The sequence below is a fragment of the Ischnura elegans genome, chromosome 4 (genome assembly GCF_921293095.1).
Source record: "Ischnura elegans chromosome 4, ioIscEleg1.1, whole genome shotgun sequence".
Taxonomy (NCBI): domain Eukaryota; kingdom Metazoa; phylum Arthropoda; class Insecta; order Odonata; family Coenagrionidae; genus Ischnura; species Ischnura elegans.
Genome location: NC_060249.1, coordinates 109110501 through 109129418, shown reverse-complemented (window position 1 = coordinate 109129418; position 18918 = coordinate 109110501). Strand labels below are relative to the sequence as shown.

At 36.8% G+C, this 18918-nt stretch overlaps 2 protein-coding genes across 4 annotated transcripts in view; both read left to right on the top strand.

Moving 5' to 3' along the window:
• Window positions 1–82: 82 nt before the first annotated feature.
• On the top strand, window positions 83–12449 carry LOC124157880 (UBX domain-containing protein 6). Its single transcript, XM_046532946.1, has 8 exons — window positions 83–303; window positions 377–464; window positions 545–774; window positions 1736–1887; window positions 2011–2426; window positions 2676–2833; window positions 3753–3882; window positions 10077–12449. The coding sequence occupies exons 3-8, from the start codon at window positions 551–553 to the stop codon at window positions 10395–10397; spliced, it is 1401 nt and encodes a 466-aa protein (XP_046388902.1). The 5' UTR covers window positions 83–303; window positions 377–464; window positions 545–550; the 3' UTR covers window positions 10398–12449.
• A 1540-nt stretch (window positions 12450–13989) lies between these two features.
• Window positions 13990–18918, top strand: part of LOC124157878 (membralin) — a 185145-nt gene continuing 180216 nt past the window's right edge. For 2 of the 3 annotated variants that reach the window (XM_046532944.1, XM_046532942.1), the window contains exons 1-3: window positions 13990–14210; window positions 14673–15200; window positions 17966–18158. In XM_046532944.1, coding sequence (XP_046388900.1) covers window positions 14808–15200; window positions 17966–18158 — 586 coding nt within the window. In that variant the 5' untranslated portion in view covers window positions 13990–14210; window positions 14673–14807. Of the gene's footprint in view, window positions 14211–14332; window positions 14550–14672; window positions 15201–17965; window positions 18159–18918 lie in introns of those variants that run through there. The other variant, XM_046532943.1, reaches the window with a different exon arrangement.

Below are 18918 nucleotides of genomic sequence, written 5' to 3'. Positions count from 1 at the left end.
CATCTCTTAATGATGGACTATTTTCCAATTCCACCCTCTTGGATGTGGCCCTTTTCTACATTCACGAATGGTCATCATTTTTGTTGGATCTTGTAGGCTTTGGTTCCGAACAGGAGTTAGAAAAACCTGAGACTAATACAATTTTTAAATATTGCGAAGATCTTGTTCAGTGGTTTGCCTTTGATGAGTTTCAGATTAAATTATTGAAGGCATTCGCATTTATACTTTCTGCCAACATTTTTTTCATTTGCATTTCATGGAAAGTTTATGGTCAACGAATATCTGAGAGATTTATGCGACCACGTGAGTGATTTAGAATTTGTTGGGGTTAGAAGTTGATTTTCAATCAATTATTCAACTTTATTTTATGTTATAGCGAGCACCAGAGCCATTGAAGAATTGAAGAAAAGCGTATCTCAGCTCAAGCTTCCCAAAGAGCATTCTCCTCGTGTTTAAAAACATTAGTAAGCATCTGAGTGTATATGATAATTTGTTTCAAAGCCTTAGGAATATGTATTACAAAATATTAAATTTTCTTCTCTAGAGCACCATGTCAGCAATCAAGAAATTCTTTCAAAAGAAAAAGGCTGATGCCAAATTTAAATTAGCTGGCCCCGGCCACAGGCTAAATGAAGAGACTGTTCGTAAGATTCAACCCTCATCTTCTCATGTGCCGGCTGCTCGAGTACCACCATCAGCTGAAGCTCAACAGGCTGCTGCTGCTGCCCTTGCGCGAATGGAGCAGAAAAATACACAATCTGCAGCATTTAACACGTAAGCAATTAATAATTTGGCACATCTATTGCTGCTGTGTATGACATTGACCTATTATAATCATGAGTAATGCACTTATTTATATGTATCCATGTCAATATGACTGTGTACACGCACTACACAATAATATGTCCTTGTCCAAATTACTCATCATAATGGCGTGTAACAACGTAATCAAAAATGCATAATATTTGCCTAAGAGTATTTTCAATTTTACATGCTTACATTTGATGACATTTAAAAGAAACTTATTCGTTTCCTTTTTGGTATGTAGCCGTCCCAGGAGCAGCTTATCCTTTGATGGCCCCCTACTTACTTTCATTCTTGGAAGTTTTAGATGGTTTCTGAACCAGACTGTCTTGGATGTGGTTCAGAAACCAGCCTAGTGGACCTTAACCGTAAAGTCCTTGGAAAAGTCCATCCTCATATCTGTAAACATCCTTGTCAGAAGAGGCTATTTCCCCTTTTAATGCCTTCATAGCTCTTTATCTTAGTTCCTGGTCATTCCTCTATCTTTCTTTCTCTCCCTCTCGTGAGTAAAATGTCGCTAATTATGCTCCTACCAGCTTCTATTTGAACTTTCCCAATGTGGGGGTAAGTCACTGGGTTGAGTCATCTGAGAAGCTTGAGTTCTTTAGTTGCACTCTCATAAGCAATTACGAAACATGCAGTTATCTGAAGTAATGTTAATTGCTGTAAACATACTATAGTCGGTTTTCATTCCAAATGATGACTGAAAAGTGATGATTCACTCATTGTAAGCAGTATTGGGAATATGTGTTCAGATTGCATTTTTTTTCTTCTACCACTAGTCATAAGCAATCAAGGTAGGTGATGTGTCTAATAGGCGCCCATCCCTATTCTCTTGTGGCCTATTTGTATTTTTGGAATTCGGGTAGAATAATTATTCAATCTATTTGTGGCTGCTGTTTTCATTTCTGTGATGAAATTATCTTTTTAGATCCTTGAATGCTATTCGTGCGCAAGTTCGTCGTGAACTGGAGGCAGAAAAACAAGATGCCTCCAAAGGCACTAGCTCACCAGCCAAAAAAGACACCAAATCTAATTCCCCATTGACAGTACAGGGAGTCTACTTCAAATGTCCTTTAGTGGGTATGTTATTCCTTTTAGATTTTGAGTTTTTTTTTCTAACAGAAATTTTACGAAGTAAGTTTCCTACACGGAGATAATATATTCTGTATTTCACATTTTGTAACTCGTGAACTGGTATTTCAGGACCAGAAATACTCTCAAAAGAAAAATGGAATGAACGTATCTCGGAATTCCTTTATGAACAACTGGAGATTGGATCAGAAGATGAGATGGGCCTTACTGCTGCTTTAATAATTCACTCATGTAATCGCACATTGGGCCGAGAAAAAGTTTCAACTTGTGTTGATACTATATGTAAATATCTTGAAAACATTGTTGCACATCCTGATGAAGAGAAGTACCGAAAGATACGATGTTCCAATCGGGTATATCGGGACCGTGTTGCTCCTGTTCAAGGGTCTGACATTCTTTTAAGAGCAGCTGGGTTCCAGGTCTGTAAAATGCTAGCTGAAAATCAAGGAAATGCAGAAGGTGGAGAAGCAATGGAGGATTTTCTCATGTTTGACAAGTATTCAAAGGAGGAGATGGATAAACTTACGGTGAGTTGATTTTTGTGGTTAAAATCGAGAATAGTAAAATAGAACCCCAATTCCTCAGAGTGTAGGAATGTGTGTATTTTTAGTCATACTGCAGCCAGGGGATAAAGGGGTTTGAAGACCCCCAACATTTTTGGTTCACTGCATTCTTAAGAGTAGACCCTCCTAATGAACCCTGTAAGTGAAAAGTTCTTTCATGAAAATAGTTCAACTAACATTTATCTTATTGTTTTGGAATTTATTTGGTTTTAGATGTTAGTTGACGCTCTTAGGACAGCTGAATCAATTCAACTGGAGTTAGACCGCAATACGCAAGTCCTGCTACCTTCACAGGCTGCAGCTCCTCTGAATTTGCCACCTGATTTTTTTACCTTATCTCCAGAAGAATTGAAGCGTGAAATGGAATTAAGGTTGGTATTGTGTTCTATAATGCAAAGATAAAAGATAACAAAATTCCTTGTTCAATGGGTACTCAATATGTTTTTATCCCTTCGATCACTTAAATTGAGTTGTAGGGCTAATCGTGACTGAGCCTGGGAATGACTTGTGTGGGGTATCCCATTTATAATTCGTAAATTATATGTTTTATTTTAGTCTTTCCTGTAATTAAACACAATCGCTCTTTTTGAAAGATATACATATTATCTTGTTTTGTGTAATTTAGGAATAAATTGTGGGGTAAATTAAGGTTTTTATGTTGATTTTGTGCGAAATGGCTGGAATCTTTCATGTTTTGCTATTGTTATTATACATTTACTAAAATGCTATAAAAACAAGTACAAAAGGTGCCATCATGTAGAATTGTTGGCGTTATTGAAATTATAATATAATAAAATTATTGCATTCAACTGTTCTGCCTGCAGTCATATAACAAAGTTTTTGTTTTCTTCCCGCCAACAGCTGTGCACGGTAACTCAGTTACCCAACCAATAATAATTGAAAGTTTCAAAAACACTTTAAATGTAAAAAATATCATTCATTGTCTAAGTAACAGCAAAGTGGTTGGATAAATTACAAAAAATAGTAATGGGACAACATTAACATAATTTGGGGTAACTGTGTTACCTCACATGGTCATGGAAGGATTAAAAGCATTAGACTATAAAGTTTTATTTTAATTCAAATCATTTTTTGCTAGTGTGGTAAATGTTCAATTTGGCTGGATTTTTTTTGTAGGGGTGAGATAATATCAGAAATTGTGTACTAAAATTTGATTTAACATTTATTCACTTTGCTCTCATGTCATTTTGAGTATAAGAAAGTATAAAATTTGCATTATAAACATTTTGGAATCTTTAATAAAGTTATTTTATTATTTTCTCATTGAAGGGCTGCTGCTGTGGAACAGAGTTCAATGCTTCGCACAAAAGCAATGCGTGAAAGAGAAGAGCTAAGAGAGAGAAAGCTTTATCGTTACTCTCTGATTAGAATCAGGTTTCCAGATGGAGTCTTGTTGCAGGTAAGTTCAAAAGTGTAGCATATACTCAGCTAATCATAATTTTCCTTTGCTGTTGATTTGTTACTTCATAATAAGTTACAAATTCTGGAAATATCTCCTCTGCATAAATAATGAACTGTTGAAGAATAGGATTGAGATATGGCATTATTAAAAAATCGAGTAATGTACTAAAAATTTATATCATAAAATAATTGCGTTTTTGTGTTAGCTTATCGTAAGGGGAGTATTAAAAACTTAATATATTGCTTATAAAGTAATACATTTAGTCACTACATTACATTAAAAATATGAAAATCTGTGAAAAATCTTCAGTGCCGCCAAACAACTTTTCATTGGGCCAAAGACGGCTGATGTCACAAGTCATATCTCAGCAGCCTTACCAGTATGTCTCTCTTCTTTTATGCAGACAGGAGCAAGGTTTCTATCAGAGAAAGGCTGGAGAAGCATCTTCCATTATGGGAGAAATAAAGAGAGAGAAGCTGTTATCCGTATTCATTTTTTTCCTAAAACATAAGTGTAATCATTTATCAATATACATATTTAGGTGAAGTATTGGTTCACTTGCGTGAATCCCCAAAAATGATACCCCGAATTGTGCACCTTAACCTAATTTAGTTTTCATGTTTCTTTCTCCATGGTATTGGAAATTATGCAAAGTACCATTGATGTAGGGAAAGATTTTCTTAGTTTTAGCACTAAAAATTGGTGCACCATAATTATAAAATAGTAGTAGCGTGGAAAGGACAAAGCATATAACTAAAATTGATTAAAAAGTCTGCAGAGAAGAAGAGAGACAATTTTATAAATGCAGCACTTCTTACCCAGTATGTATCAACGACCATGATGACGATAGAAAAGCCTTTGATTGAAACATTGACAGAGAGGTGTATGGAATGCCTCACCCAAACAGAAAACCTAGAATAATTTAATTCAATCATTAATTAGTTTTTTTCTCCATTACGCACAAATATTTATATCCATTTATGGCATGCCTATTTCTAGTGCTAAAACTAAAAAATCTTTTCTGTATCAATTTACATAGCTTCATTTTAAATTCGGTGAAGAATGAAACCCAATAACTAAAGAAGACCAACGTATTGAGGTGTAATTTTCAAGAAAGTAAAGTTCATGAAAGTAAACCAACATTTAAAAATTACAAATCTACATAATACATATTTATAAAATAATGAGTCCAAAACATGATGTATTTCTGGCACCATTTAGAGTTACCGTATAAGCTTGTGTAAGAGGCGCACCTTTTTTCCCAGACATTGCACCCGAAAATGGGGGTGCGCCTCTTACACAAACTTCTTATCTCCTCCCCTCCCCTTTACCGGTCGCAAGTCCAAGGGGAACTGAGTGGCCTTGGTTTTCAGCGTGAGTCAGTCATCTGAAACCCTGGGTCAAAATCAAACGGCAGGCAGGGGAGTTTATCCCTTAGTGACGTATTTTTAAAATGCTCCTGTTTGAATTTCTTGCAAGCATCGCGCCGTCACGTCGGTACCCCAGAGGTGAACATTGAAAAGATCGCGCGGGGTGATTCGCTCCGGAGCGCGCGCTAAATTTACTGCCACGAGTGGGCATCCCGCGGCATTTATACTGCATAGTGTAATCGCTTATCAAACGTATAGAAACGCGTCGTTTTGAAGGACATACCTGGTTAATAGTCAACATCTGTCTTGCCGAGCAATTTCCATTACGTTGAGCACCTGATTTTTCAAAAATCATCTTCAGACGCTAATATGAGGATTTTTGCAACTGAAAATTATATTGGTGTCTAAACCTGCGGTTTAAAAAATTCGAACGAGTGTGTTCATTGTTGGACTAAATGGTGGATAGAAGAAATCGGAAATGCTTATAAGTGAAGAGCGCTGAAGGCGAGGTCGAGGGGAAGGAGCGCGCTCCCTCCCCTCCGTATTTCAAGCTACGAGGCTATGAGCGAAGGAGCAAGGGAAGAACACGTCCGATCTTGCATGTGACGTCGTTGCCTTTAATGCGAAGGGGCGAAGGCACAGCAATGTGATATACGCAGTTTGCGTTGCCTGAAGTTTCCAGTCCCTCTCGTCTTGTTTGAATGCGCTTATGCTACACTTGTTTCTTCCGAAATTGTGCTGTTTGGACTATGTTGAATTTTAGTAGCCTTGTTTTAGCAATAAATCTTTGTGTCAATCAAATAGAGCTCAAAAAACTTAAATGCTGTCAGATATACATCGCGTTCGGTCAAATTCTTTTTAGAGCCTCGTGCGTGTCTTACGATTGCTGAAAGATATCGAGATATCTCCGAGCTCAGAAGGTGACTCACCTAGCATTTGACCTCCAGAAACTCGGAAAATTGAACCTGGTAGACAGAAAAAGGTCAGTTGGTGAGATGGGGTAGGGATGAAACACGTTTCAATTGTTCCCCTGTAACTTGAAATTTTCCTATTTTCCTGTGGAGTCTCGGAAAGGAAAAAAACGGCAGAGGCATTGGCTGATGGAGGGCCGAGTGTAGTTCCGTTAGGCCCCTTGCACGCACACCGATTTTGGAAAGCCGGTAAAATATCGGCCGATATTTTACCGGCGAAGCGATGCTTGCACACACGCCAGATTTTTACCGGTCAAACGATAAGTTGCTATGTTTTTTAGCCGGCGCCGGCGATCCACAGTGACAATGGCCGGCAGCTAACCGGCATTTTGCCGGTGCCGGCGCGTGGTCGGTACGTGTGCAAGCTCCAATGCTCTCCCATTGTTCACTATTGGAATGTGGACGGCCGATATTTTACCCGCCGTCCAAAATCGGTGTGTGTGCAAGGGGCCTTAAATCTACGACGTGGTTATTATCCTACGGCGCTGAGATTTCCCCGATTGTTGTCCAATCTCTTGGGAAGGTTCATGCTATGTGCCTGTCGTGTTTTGCCTTAAAATTTTCTACGGCTGCAATTCTATTGCAATACTCCTTCGAGAGCTTTTAAACAAAATTGTTCGTGAGTAGGACAAGCAACGTAGAGCGATGGCGTATGCGAAGAGAGGATCGGAACTCTTTCTACTCCCTCTTATGCCGCTATCACCGCCGCAGTTATCAAAATTTCCTCTTTCAAATAGTACTGAGAGATGAAATTTCGATTACTGTCGAAATTCCAGGCATACATCTGCAACACCGCATGATAGGATTTAAAAAAATGCAGCAAAATTTTTTCTTTACAGCTTCGATCCTCAAAATAGGGGTGCGCCTCTTACACGTGTGCGCCTCTTACACAAGCTTATACGGTAATTGATCATGTTTATACATAGTAGGTTGACAAAACCAAACAATAAGCTCATAATTTCAGAATGACATCAGGTTTTGTCTCAATCTTTTCAAATATGTACTAAGCAGATTGATAATTTTTTAATCCCATGAACATAAAATAATTGATTTAAAAAAGTTAGCTCATTCAATTCTCGAATAGGCCAATACGCAACTTGTGCTTCCTTACTTGGTTAAAGTGATTTAGGGTCAATTATGGAATTGGCAATACAGGTAGCCCAGCCATATCTTTGTGTGAATGGAGTGGGAGGGCATGGTAATCCGTCAAGTCTCACAGGAATGAGGACAGATTAAAAATATGTATACCAAGAAATGACAAAACACGTGTCGTAGCCAATGAAATGAATGTGGGTAACAAAGTTTTCCTCTTCATTTCCCCGATAATGAAAAATACTTCTCCAGCCTCTCTGCAGTAAGAAACTTACCCCCGTTGCTGGTAAAGATGAGTGACACACTTCTGCAGTGTCAGAGAATATTCCAAGTGGGTGGGGTAAATAAGAGTGGGATGGGTGCTGTCTGGATGAGGAAGTGGGGGCAGGATAAAGCAAGGTGCAGTGGGTGAGAGGAAGAGGGGTGGGTAGAGAGCCTTTAGTCTTGCCTGAGACCACGTGTTGGGGCCGCCGTGTTTTTTTACAATGCACTCAAGCTCCATCACTGGAAAGGGGTGGGAAATGCTAGGAAAGGGGAGAAATGCTGGTGGGAGGGGGGTTTGGGATGCGTAAGTTGGGTGCCAGGAAGATCAGCAAAAGGTAGTAGGACAGAGTAAACAAAGGTTTTGGAAAGAAAAATCTCTCGGAATGGGGAAACAGGTGGGAGTGGTACAAGAAAGTTCATGGTTAGAGTTGGAAGTGCCTCTTCATTACGAGTAGCCTGAAAAATAAATTGGTGGTAAATAGAGCCCAATATTTGAGATACTCCTCCTCACTTTCATCTTCGTCTTCACTCCTGTTATGTCCAGTCCTGGCCACTGCTTCTTTTCCACTTTTTGCTGCTTAGACATTCGCTAGGCACCGACTGAAGCCCTTTGCACATTCTCTTATGAATTTAGTTCAAGCCCATGCCTTACGATTTAGCACTTCCAGGACGAAAGACAGCCAGACACCGCCTCCCTCATGGATAGATAGCAAGGTAATTACACGAATACTTAATGCACATAATCGTCAAATCCCTGTTCAAATTGGCAATAGAGGAGCCATTCTGCCCTCAATATGGGCTCTTGTGTAAAGTATTACAGTGGAACCTCGTTAAAGCGAGTGCAGGCTATTGCGAGACCCCCACCATTACAAGAGGTAGCTGAAGCACTGTCAATTGACCCTATGATTAGCATGCAAAAAAAATTTGTTTTTACGAGGCCCAATTGGTGTTGTAGAAACACTCGCCATAGCGAGAGTTTCCATTGCCAGAAAACCTTAACCAATAGTCCCTAATATCTGTAAATGCTGGCGATCTGTTCGAAATGGAGTTAACTTGGAGTTCTCAGTCTCAAATTCATGTGGTAAACTGTCGTTCGATAAATAAGTATTCATTTTGGTGCACATTGTGGCATTTACATACACGAATGCTTGATCTTTTGTTTCTCGGGCGGCAGAAAGCATATGTGTACGTCAGTGAGTTGAATTAATAGAGAGCATTTGAAGGTAGATGCTATGGCCAAAAAATGTAAAACACGTCTAAGCAAAAAAATTAAAATAATAGAGCAATGCGAGAGTGGCATAATCAATTTATCTTTATATTCGCTCTTCACAATTTAAAAAAAAACACATAGAAAGGATTAGGTCTATTGTGGTGCGGGAGGGCAAACCATCACAGCAAAAGTGCCCAAGGAATGCAGAACATGAAGAGTTAGAAGGTGCTTTGTCCAGGTCGTTTTGCCCAATTCAGTCTGTGGGAACTCCTGAGAAAGTAGTTTTGCTTAAGGCTTAAGCGGAGTATTTCAGCGATAGATTGAGAATCGAGAACTTCAAGTGTTAGGAAGGTTGGTTCTATGTATCAATTTAAAGCACAAAAGCATTATCTCCCTTTATAATTGCTGGTGATGCCTGAGGTGCTAACCCGAAGCCATGGAAGAAAGGACTCCTATCCTAAGTATCTTAAGAAGTATTCCCCATGTGGTATAATGCAGACGAAATGGAACTCTTTTACAACCTACTCCTGACAAAATCGTTTCGTTACGGGGTGTTTTTAGCAATTATGCTACCAGGAGGAGCTTCTAATGCGCTGTTAGCGATGACACGTTTGAAGATCTGATGTATACTTTCTGATTATTATTTCATTGATGTCGTGGGCGTAACACACACAATAGAACTTCTTTTTGAAACAACGGGAATGTTAATTACCATAGGCTTTTCGCTGGGACCACAATTAACTTCGTATTATAGAAAATTTCGTAATATTTTGCTTTGTATACAAAATCGAGAGTTTCCTGTATTTCCTGTCAAAAGGTTTCTTAACTTTCAATCATAAATTTCATTGCTATTTTTTATTCTTTAATCCTAAAATCAAATATTCTGCAGCTTTAGAGAGATCTAAAATGTTTGTGATTGATGAAATGAGGACTTCCTTCACAGTCGAAGAAATGATTGAGTCAAATTTATTTAAGTAGAAGCACAGTAAAGAAGAACAGCTATGCACTGCTTTGCATTAAATGTAGTTTTGATAACACAATGTTGTCAGTATGAAATGTAAGCGACTGAAGGCCTTTGATTGTAGAGGAGTCAAGGGTGTTAAATCTGTCCAAAAATTTTGGTTGCTGTAGTCTTAAGTGTACCCTCTACAAATAAATTCTACCCCCTGCCATATGAAGCCCCTGATAAATTTTTTTGGGTACAGCCGTGTAAAATATACACTATTTTGAATGGAGGCCCATCCTATTGATCTATTGATAAATCCGTCTTTCTTCTTTCTGCAGGGAACTTTCTCTGTATATGAGAGATTTTCAACAGTTGTGGAGTTTGTCCAAGAAAATTTACTCGTGGAAAATAAGACTTTTGTGTTAATATTGCCATCCGGAGACAGAATATCTTCAGTGATTCATCCTTTTGAAAGTAAAAGTGCTGCAGATAAAGATAATGATTCTGGAGAAGGCAAGCCAGTTGAAGATGATAAAACGCTTATGGACTTACACCTTGTACCAAATGCTGTTCTACATTTTTCGTGGGAGAAAGGCACTAAAGATGAAAGAGAAGAATACCTAAAGCCTGATGTAATGATTCTATTGAAACCTGTTTGAGTATTTAATCAATTAAACCCAATATTGTTGCTAAATGCTGGTATATATTTTCATTTAATTGTAAAGAGCAGCATAATTCTACTATTCAACAGTTAATTGGTTTCATACCTCTGCTTGCACATGTCTGTGCCAAGAGGCATTGCATTGCGATGTGAATGATCATTGTGAGTGTTGTGTACTTATTGTGATTTAAAACACTCTAAAATATTTATTAAATATCTTGTAATATTTTCAAATATTAGTCTTGTAAAATGTCATGAATTATGTTCCAAAAATTATTCGAAATGTGCTTCAGAAGTTGAATCATAGACTTTGATTGTAAAAATTGTATTTGGCGTAATGGGTAAAAATGGCCTGGGCATAATGTGATACCTTCATTATTTTTAGAACATAATATTGCACGAGTGAATTACTTTCTTCATCCCCGTCTACATGGAGAATGCACTGATTTTTTTCTGATGTAGGTATCTATGCAAATAAATTTTGTCGAAGCCAATGAAGCTGCACCACTATCTAACATTATGAGAAGGAATGGAGTAAATGTAATTCCCATACACTATATGGTTTTGATGCATGAAAATGAGAAATATTTTGTTGGCTAAGAGGATTACGAAGTTCTGGAAAATCTATAAGGCATTGATGAGAAATAAAACAGTCTCATTTAATTTGATAGTATTCGATGACATATTTACGTGAAATCTTATATCCAATCCCATAAAAGTGTACCATTATCTTTTACACAACTGATAAAAATTAAGGTTAGAATGAATAATCTGAAATTGATACTTTAAAATTTATATAATACATATTATTATTGGGCCATGTCAAATCAGTTTTAAGGAGAATAATGTATGTACTTATTCGTTCCATTCCATTGAGATACGTTTACTTGAACCTTAAGATTTATTTATCAGTAATGAGTGTCCTCTTGTAAAAATTTATGTTAAAATATTCCTGGCAAGGGCTTCCCATTCTTTCACATGATCCTCTTTTTTGAAATAATATTTCCATGAAAGAGTTATCTTTTAGTTGGAAGGCGTGAAAATGTTACTTGTATGTATCTCCTAGTTTTGGCTTTTGATGGACATGGTTACTGAAAAAGAGTACAAGAATTACCTTGAAATTGTTGCCTTCTGGATGGCAGTAGAGATCCATCTTTGTTAATCCACATTGTAGTTGAAGTAAGGCCTCAGTTAACAGTTGTCTGATTAATAATTTACTAGGTTATCTGCCTAGCACTTCATTCCTCCTAAACACTACCCTACTTTCCCTCTCCTAGCATCTCCCTCCACAAAACCACTAGCTTTTAAATAGCCTGGCAATAAAGATGTAGAGAAAGATGACATAAATACCAAAGTACACATTTATGAGAAAATGATTATGACCCGTGCCTCTTTTAATTATCTGTTTGAATTTTTAGGACAAACTATCAACAATCTTTTACCAAAGCATAAGTAATGTTATATTCTTTGTGATTGAGAGCAACTGAAGACAGTGAAATGAAATTCATTTCTTTACGGTATTTCTGAGTGATAGTGTATCACATTGGTGATAGAGGATTCAATTTACATATACCTTTTTTTTATGATACATATGTTAGAATAAACTTATCATGGAAGCCAAGACATAATAGATTTAAGGTTACCATATTTTATCTCTCAGGTCTAGCTTCACTCCTTTTACGGCAAATTAGAGATGGTGAGCAACCTCCTTGGGTTTCTTATAATTCTTATCCATAGATATCATTAATATGAAATTGATTCCTTCTAAACCTAAAAATTTATACCTTTTGTCTATTATGGGTGGTGGTGAGCATCTTAAATGTAAAATGAAGATGAACATTTTCTGTAACTGCTATCAAAAAGCCTGAAAAATGTATCTATTAGATAGATACAAAAGTTAGAAGCACCTATCCTAAATTTTTTAGAAGAATACAATGTTTGAAACCATGAGGAATTGGCTTAGCCTATATTTTTTAGAATATATTTTCAAAACTTAATATGTAGCTATGCTTAATCTGGTAAAAAATCTTCAATAAAATATTCCTTGGAACTGTGTGTGTTAACTCCACCTATCCTTTTTCTCATTACAATGTAAAAATCTTACTTTTTCTAAGAATTCCTGTTGAGGAAAGACAACAATAATTTAACTTATGATGAGATAACTCTTATTATACATATGCTTGTATAGAAAATAAATTACTCTGTTAGAACAATAGGCTATCCACCTCTTCTAAGGGAAAGGGTGAATAGACATGTTGGGGCATGATCAAGGGCGGATCCTGGATTTTTTCCTGGGGATGGTAGGATCAGTGGATAATTTCTATAATTTTAGGTACCGGAATGCATTACCAACACATTTAATCCACACCATTTTCAATATTGAAAATGGTGTGGATACATATGTAAGCCCCTCCTAAAATTTCTGAGTGTTTTAAACTTGTAATGAAAGTAAGCTTTACAAAACATAGTAAAATGATGAAATTTTTTGACACGTCTTAATTTTTATTAAGAGGTACAGACGTATGCCGTTCAGGACAAAATTAAGCTCTGGCTAGGATTACCTGAAATAACAATATTCTGATTTTCCCTGAACCTTGGAAGCAGATCCACCTTGCATCTCTATGCCCTATTCCTCAAAAATGCCCATGAAAACCCACCTCCTCGGAGAGAAAATTTGTATACATTCTAATACAATTGTCATGACAATGTATAGAAATTTTATACAGGTATTTCTGTATTTGTGGCATGACATGTCTGAACATGTAATTTAAAAAACATTGAAAAAAAGGCAGACGTGCCACCTCTCAGATCCCTAGACCAACGACTGTTGTGTTAAACAATCGCGTTAGAGTAAGTGCTGTAGACCTCTGTAGTTCTACAGACTCCCGGCCTCCAAACAATTAAATATCTAGACATTCTTCCTTTAAACTTGGCACTTTTGATTGAAATGGTTGTTTTTTAAATCTATATAAATCTGATTTTTCAATATGCACTAGCTGTTGAAATTTTGCTTATTTTTCATTAATTCATGTGAAAATGCTGAATTAAATTTTCAATGAAATTAGCATAGAGTTTAGTAGTAGAGTATTTATGGAAATTAGTTTAGTATTGATACATTTGAGCTCATGGCATTGAAAATGTTGAAGTTCACCGTCCGACGGTATTTAAAATTTTAGGAAAGTAGAAATTAAATACTAATTTTTGTATTTAAAATGCAATTTTCCATTGTAATTAGTGTTTTGCATCCGTAATACAAATTTTAAGAGTAATATGTACCTAAAATACACCTGAAATGTATTTGTCCCATCTCTAGCTATATCCCACAATTTTGATGAACTGTTCACGCGATTTCAGGCTAGGAATATTTGCATCGCTCCTACTGTCCGCCTCACCGCTAGAATTGAAACCATTGGAGCATTCGTGCGTACGGTGCACCAGGCGTTCAATCTTATTGATCTTAACGGGGCCCACTGATTCTAATGACATGAGTTACAAACAGCTTACTTTTAAGCTTTTACGGGTCCTTCGACAACTCGAAAGCTATGCCGCGAAAACCTACGTCACGCACGGTGGGCATTTCTCCTGTCGTCTGCCTACATGAAAATGGAAGACTGAAATTAACATGGCCTTTCGGCGTAACAACATTATTCTTAACATTCTGAGATCGGTCAATGTAATTAACAACTTCATACCCTCGTAATCACCCTCCAATTCTATAATAAGAAGAGTGGGTGAAATGATATGAAAGTGTTGCAACGTATTAGAGCTCAGTTGTTCTCGCCAAAATCTGCTTTCATCCGTTTGGACTAAGGTAAAAGGCAAATTCTGTGGTTTATATTGGCTAAGGATATAGTATTATCATTTTCATTTGAAATGATCCAATGACATTCTCTAATTCTGATTGAAGCGAGCAGAGTTAAAAAGTCGTTTTCAAGGTCATTCATTTTTCCATCTGAATTAATGGAGCATACGTGTTGACCTAGTGACGAAAGTTTTTCCCCAGCTGGTTACTTTTATGTAGGCCAATGGTTCCCCGATTGTGGGTCGCTGGTGATAGTTCGTTATAAACGATATTTTTGGTGAATTCAAGCATTTATTTCAGTGGAGGAAGTTCTGATATTCTCATGTAATCATTCTGTTTGGGGTAAATGTAAATGTCGAAACAAATAATTGCTGGTAACATTTGAGAAAGCAGGATTACGACCTTGTTGTGCGAATCTGTTGTTTCTGGCGTTTCTTTTTGCAGTGATCGAACTTTTATTTGGATTTTCAGATTGTGTAAGGTGTTAGACATGACCCAGAACTGTGCGAGAACTTTATTTCCCTTAAACTCAAATGAATAACGGAAGATCAACACTGCCGGAGATTTGAAAGATATTTTCAGTGACGGCTCAGAAAGAGTGGTAACATGCCACAAGAAGAAAATGGTGAGGTTGGAAACCCAACTGTTGTGTTAAACAATCGTGTTGGAGTAAGTGCTAGTGGACATTCGTCTCAAGCATCAGAAGGTGAAAGGGCTGGTGGTGAAGAATTAAATAATGGTGCTGCAGATGGTGATAATGGTGGAGATGCAAGAGGAGGAAATGGGACCCCACCTTCACCACCTCCTCCTCCACCACCTGAAGGAGATAACATGAGCAACAACAGAGCTCGAAATAACAACAATAACAACAACCAGGCTCCACTCATCAATGTTAGAGACCGACTTTTTCATGCCCTTTTTTTCAAGGCTGCTGTTGCATATGCTCGAACATTTCCTCGCCCAGTCAGAAGATTCCTTGAGTTTGTTGTGCTTCTAAAGGTAATAAATTTAATCCTAATTTTGTTTAGATATATCATCAGCCTTTACTTTCCTTCAATAAAAGTTCTTAATTTACTTGCAAGCACCCATGAGTGTTGCTGTGAGTTAAGAGGTGTCTATTTAAAAATCTAATGATTGTTCAAGTAATTTTTTAAATTGAGGAAAGGTGGAGCATAATGAGCATCAAACTACGGTCAGCTCAGCTAATGAAAATAAGTTCCTGCATCAACTAAAGATCTGCACATGATAATTTGCATAAAGTTTTAATTTTTGCAAAAAATGGGTGGAAATATTAAATTATTGGCACTTGTATGTATTCATCCAATTTTATGATCCTAGAAAATAAACTTCATTTTATTGAGATAGCACAATGTGTGAAAGAGTCACACATTATGCCATCCTATTAAAATGAAGTTTATACCACTGAAAATACAAGTCACATTTCATTATTTATAATTCATAATTTTTATTTTATGAGATTATGTACTACATAGTCTAATTTTGATATAAGTAAAATGCATGACAAATTTATGAAAAATAAAATGAGGCTCAGTAAGCAATGACACTATACCATGGTTCCTGCGATGATAAGCCATAAAATATTGCCATTTTTTACTATCAATTATCATTGATATAATAACTACTGCAACAAGCTAAATACTACGAAGTTAATGTAAGCACCAGTTTCGAAAACATATTATGTATGAAAGTAACATACATGCAATCACTTAGGCATTTGGCAATGGAATAATATTTATTGGTAAGGAATAGTCTTTTCAGTTTCAATTTAATCAAATGAATGTCATTTACAATTTTGATACAAACGTACAGTTTATTGTATAAATTAATGCCCATTTCTTATGGGCTTTTGTTGGCTACTTAAGAGCACACAATACTGTAATTCATATCACTTTTTGTCATTCATAGGTGAATGTGTACTACAGTATTCACGGTGAAAAATTTCTGGTTAATTTTCACATTCATCATTGTTAGCAAAATGTATACATAGGCAGAATATGTATTTCGAAATCGTAGTAAAAAGGTCTGCAGGGAATTAATCTCAATTATTCTCAGAGCCAGCAATTATTCCTAGAGCCATTTTTTACATATGGAATACTTTTGTTGTATGATGAGATAATCCACAAAAGATAGAACTACATATATGCTACACAAGAATTAGAGGCACTGTAGAACAGGCTTTGTAAAATTATCTTTTCCAATGTAAAACTAAGCTGTCTCATTAAAGTAACTGGCTGAACTAAGATGAAAGCTTCTCGGGTTTCCAACCGGGTCAGGGTCTGCATTGTGTAGGCTGACGTTTCATTGGGAGACTTTCCCAACATCTTCAGGGCTGATGATGCCGATGTCACTGTGTTTTGATATATATACCCTCCTCCTTCTCCTAGGTGGTCTCTGATTGGTCCGCGATTTTTCCTCCTTTCTCGTCCTATTTATTGCCAGGTTCCAAGCGCTACTTAGCTGCAGTCCTCGATCTCGTTTGATGTTGTTTGGGTGAAGACGGATCTCTATGGCTTCTTTAGTAATACGTTCCCAATAGCCTCTCGTTCTTCCGAGTTGGGTAGTTTCTTCCCAGTAGATGCTGTGATTTTCCTGGACACAGTGTTCAGCAATGGCCGATTTTCCAAATTGACCAAGTCGGCCTACACAATGCAGACCCTGACCCGGTTGGAAACCCGAGAAGCTTTCATCCATGCTATTCACCGGGAAAAGCTCAGATTCTTCATGGCTGAACTAAGTTTGCTGTCAATGTAATTACTGTGTTTAGTGTTCAGTCCAGGGCATTGTCTTTGTTTTCATTGTGACAATGATCAATCACTTGCTAGTGAGGCATGCTAGTAGATTTCTTGCTTATTTTCTATATCATTTTATTACAGTTGCAAGTCTCTGTCTTCCTTAAGGGAGCTATACATTTCTATTATAATGGTTCTGTTTTATGGCTGGATGACCAAAATATTATTACTTTGCCTTTGTAGCTGGAAGATGAGTCGGAGAGATTGTGATTAATGATGTAAATATTTTTTATTTTGGCGTTCGGCTTTCAAAAGTTTATGTGAAAGGATCTATTCAAAGTTCTGAAAGTTTTATCTTTAGTGTGTTATGAATATTAAAAAAAAATGAGTAAAAGTGTTTTTTTGATATCTGCATTTACTGAGGTATGGAAAATAGCGGAACACCTTGGTTTTACTCTTTTATCAAATTTAGAGTGGGCCATTTCAGTTGATGTGGTCCATAAAAGCATATTCTGATGTATAGGACTCAATCAATTGAGGTGGTTATCTTTCCTTAGAGTTTAAGCTTTCTCAGTTCTGTCAATCTCAAAAATTTTATTGCTAGGTCCCATCTTTGGTGTCCACCTTCAGTAAGTTTCCTCGTTTAATTTTTAACTGTCAGTTTCCAACCTGATGTCAGACCTATTTCAGGCTTGAAATAAATTTGGACGTGTTTTTGGAAGAATTTTGAAAACTGCTACCAATATTGAATGTGCCAATTGCCTCCATTGTGGGCTGTGTGCATTTCATATTCAATAATTTCTTTCAAGAAGTTCTTGTAGTTCTCTCTTTCAAAAAATTTTGTTTTTACCTTTCATGCATACTTTTTTTTAAATACTATAAAAAAATGTGAAGGAATTTTAGTTTCTTATTGGGAAAGGAAGAATATAATGCTCAATTGTTAACATAAAATTCAGTGAAGAAATGATCTTTCCTTTCATGGTGACAGTTACATTTTATTGTTTTCTCTTGCAGGCTATTATGGCTTTCTTTGTTCTTGCCTACATTCATGTTGCCTTTTCTCGTACTCCGATTGATTGTCTGGAGTCTGTGAGGGATGATTGGCCTCGTGATGGGATACTGAGAGTAGAAATCCTGCGGTCGAATCCATCAAATGGAGGTAGTAGTAATCCCACTCCTGTAGATGCAGAAGGGATCTTGAAAATGGGTAAGTTGTCTATTACTCTAACTTGAAATAACTTGCTCGATGCATGCAAGATTCAGTGTTTCATAATTATGACGCTGATCTGTCTATGATTAAACTTGTAAATTCAAGTGTTTTCTTGTATAATGTGGTGCTGGAGCCCTGTTTTTTTCCAACTGATGGCCTCTATTATGCATTGCGGTTTTATAATGAATACATATGTAGTAATGATAGCACAGTACATATCTATTTTTAGAAAAAATGCTGTCTGTACACTGCCAACCCTTTCCTGGTCACTATCCATTTGATTGCGGTAAAGTTGGAGCCAGGGTATCCTTAAAGCCCAAATTACTCAAGAATTTGTACATAGCATGGAATTTTGAAAATTACAAAATTTCTAGTATCAGGGAACTGGAAGGTTACGTTATGTGTGTACTGAGGTTTACCCAGCATTGGTATTAAAACCAGCAAGCTTCCTCAACAAGTGGAATATCTTTCATGAATACCTGAGACAACTGAAAGATGTATAAGAAAAATATTTATGACAATGTCAACATCAGTGTCATAGACTTCAACTGTATCATCACTTGTCATTTTGAGCTTTAAATTGCCAATTTAGCTGCTTGAATAGGTAATTGAATTCTGCTACTTCCATGTATTGAATTATATTTTGAAGTAAATGAATTTTCATAAGCTAGATACCTGATGTAGACTGCTTAGAAGTGTCGTGATGGTGGATATCTTTCAATTGTAATAGCAACTGAGGAAAGGAAGAGTGATTGAC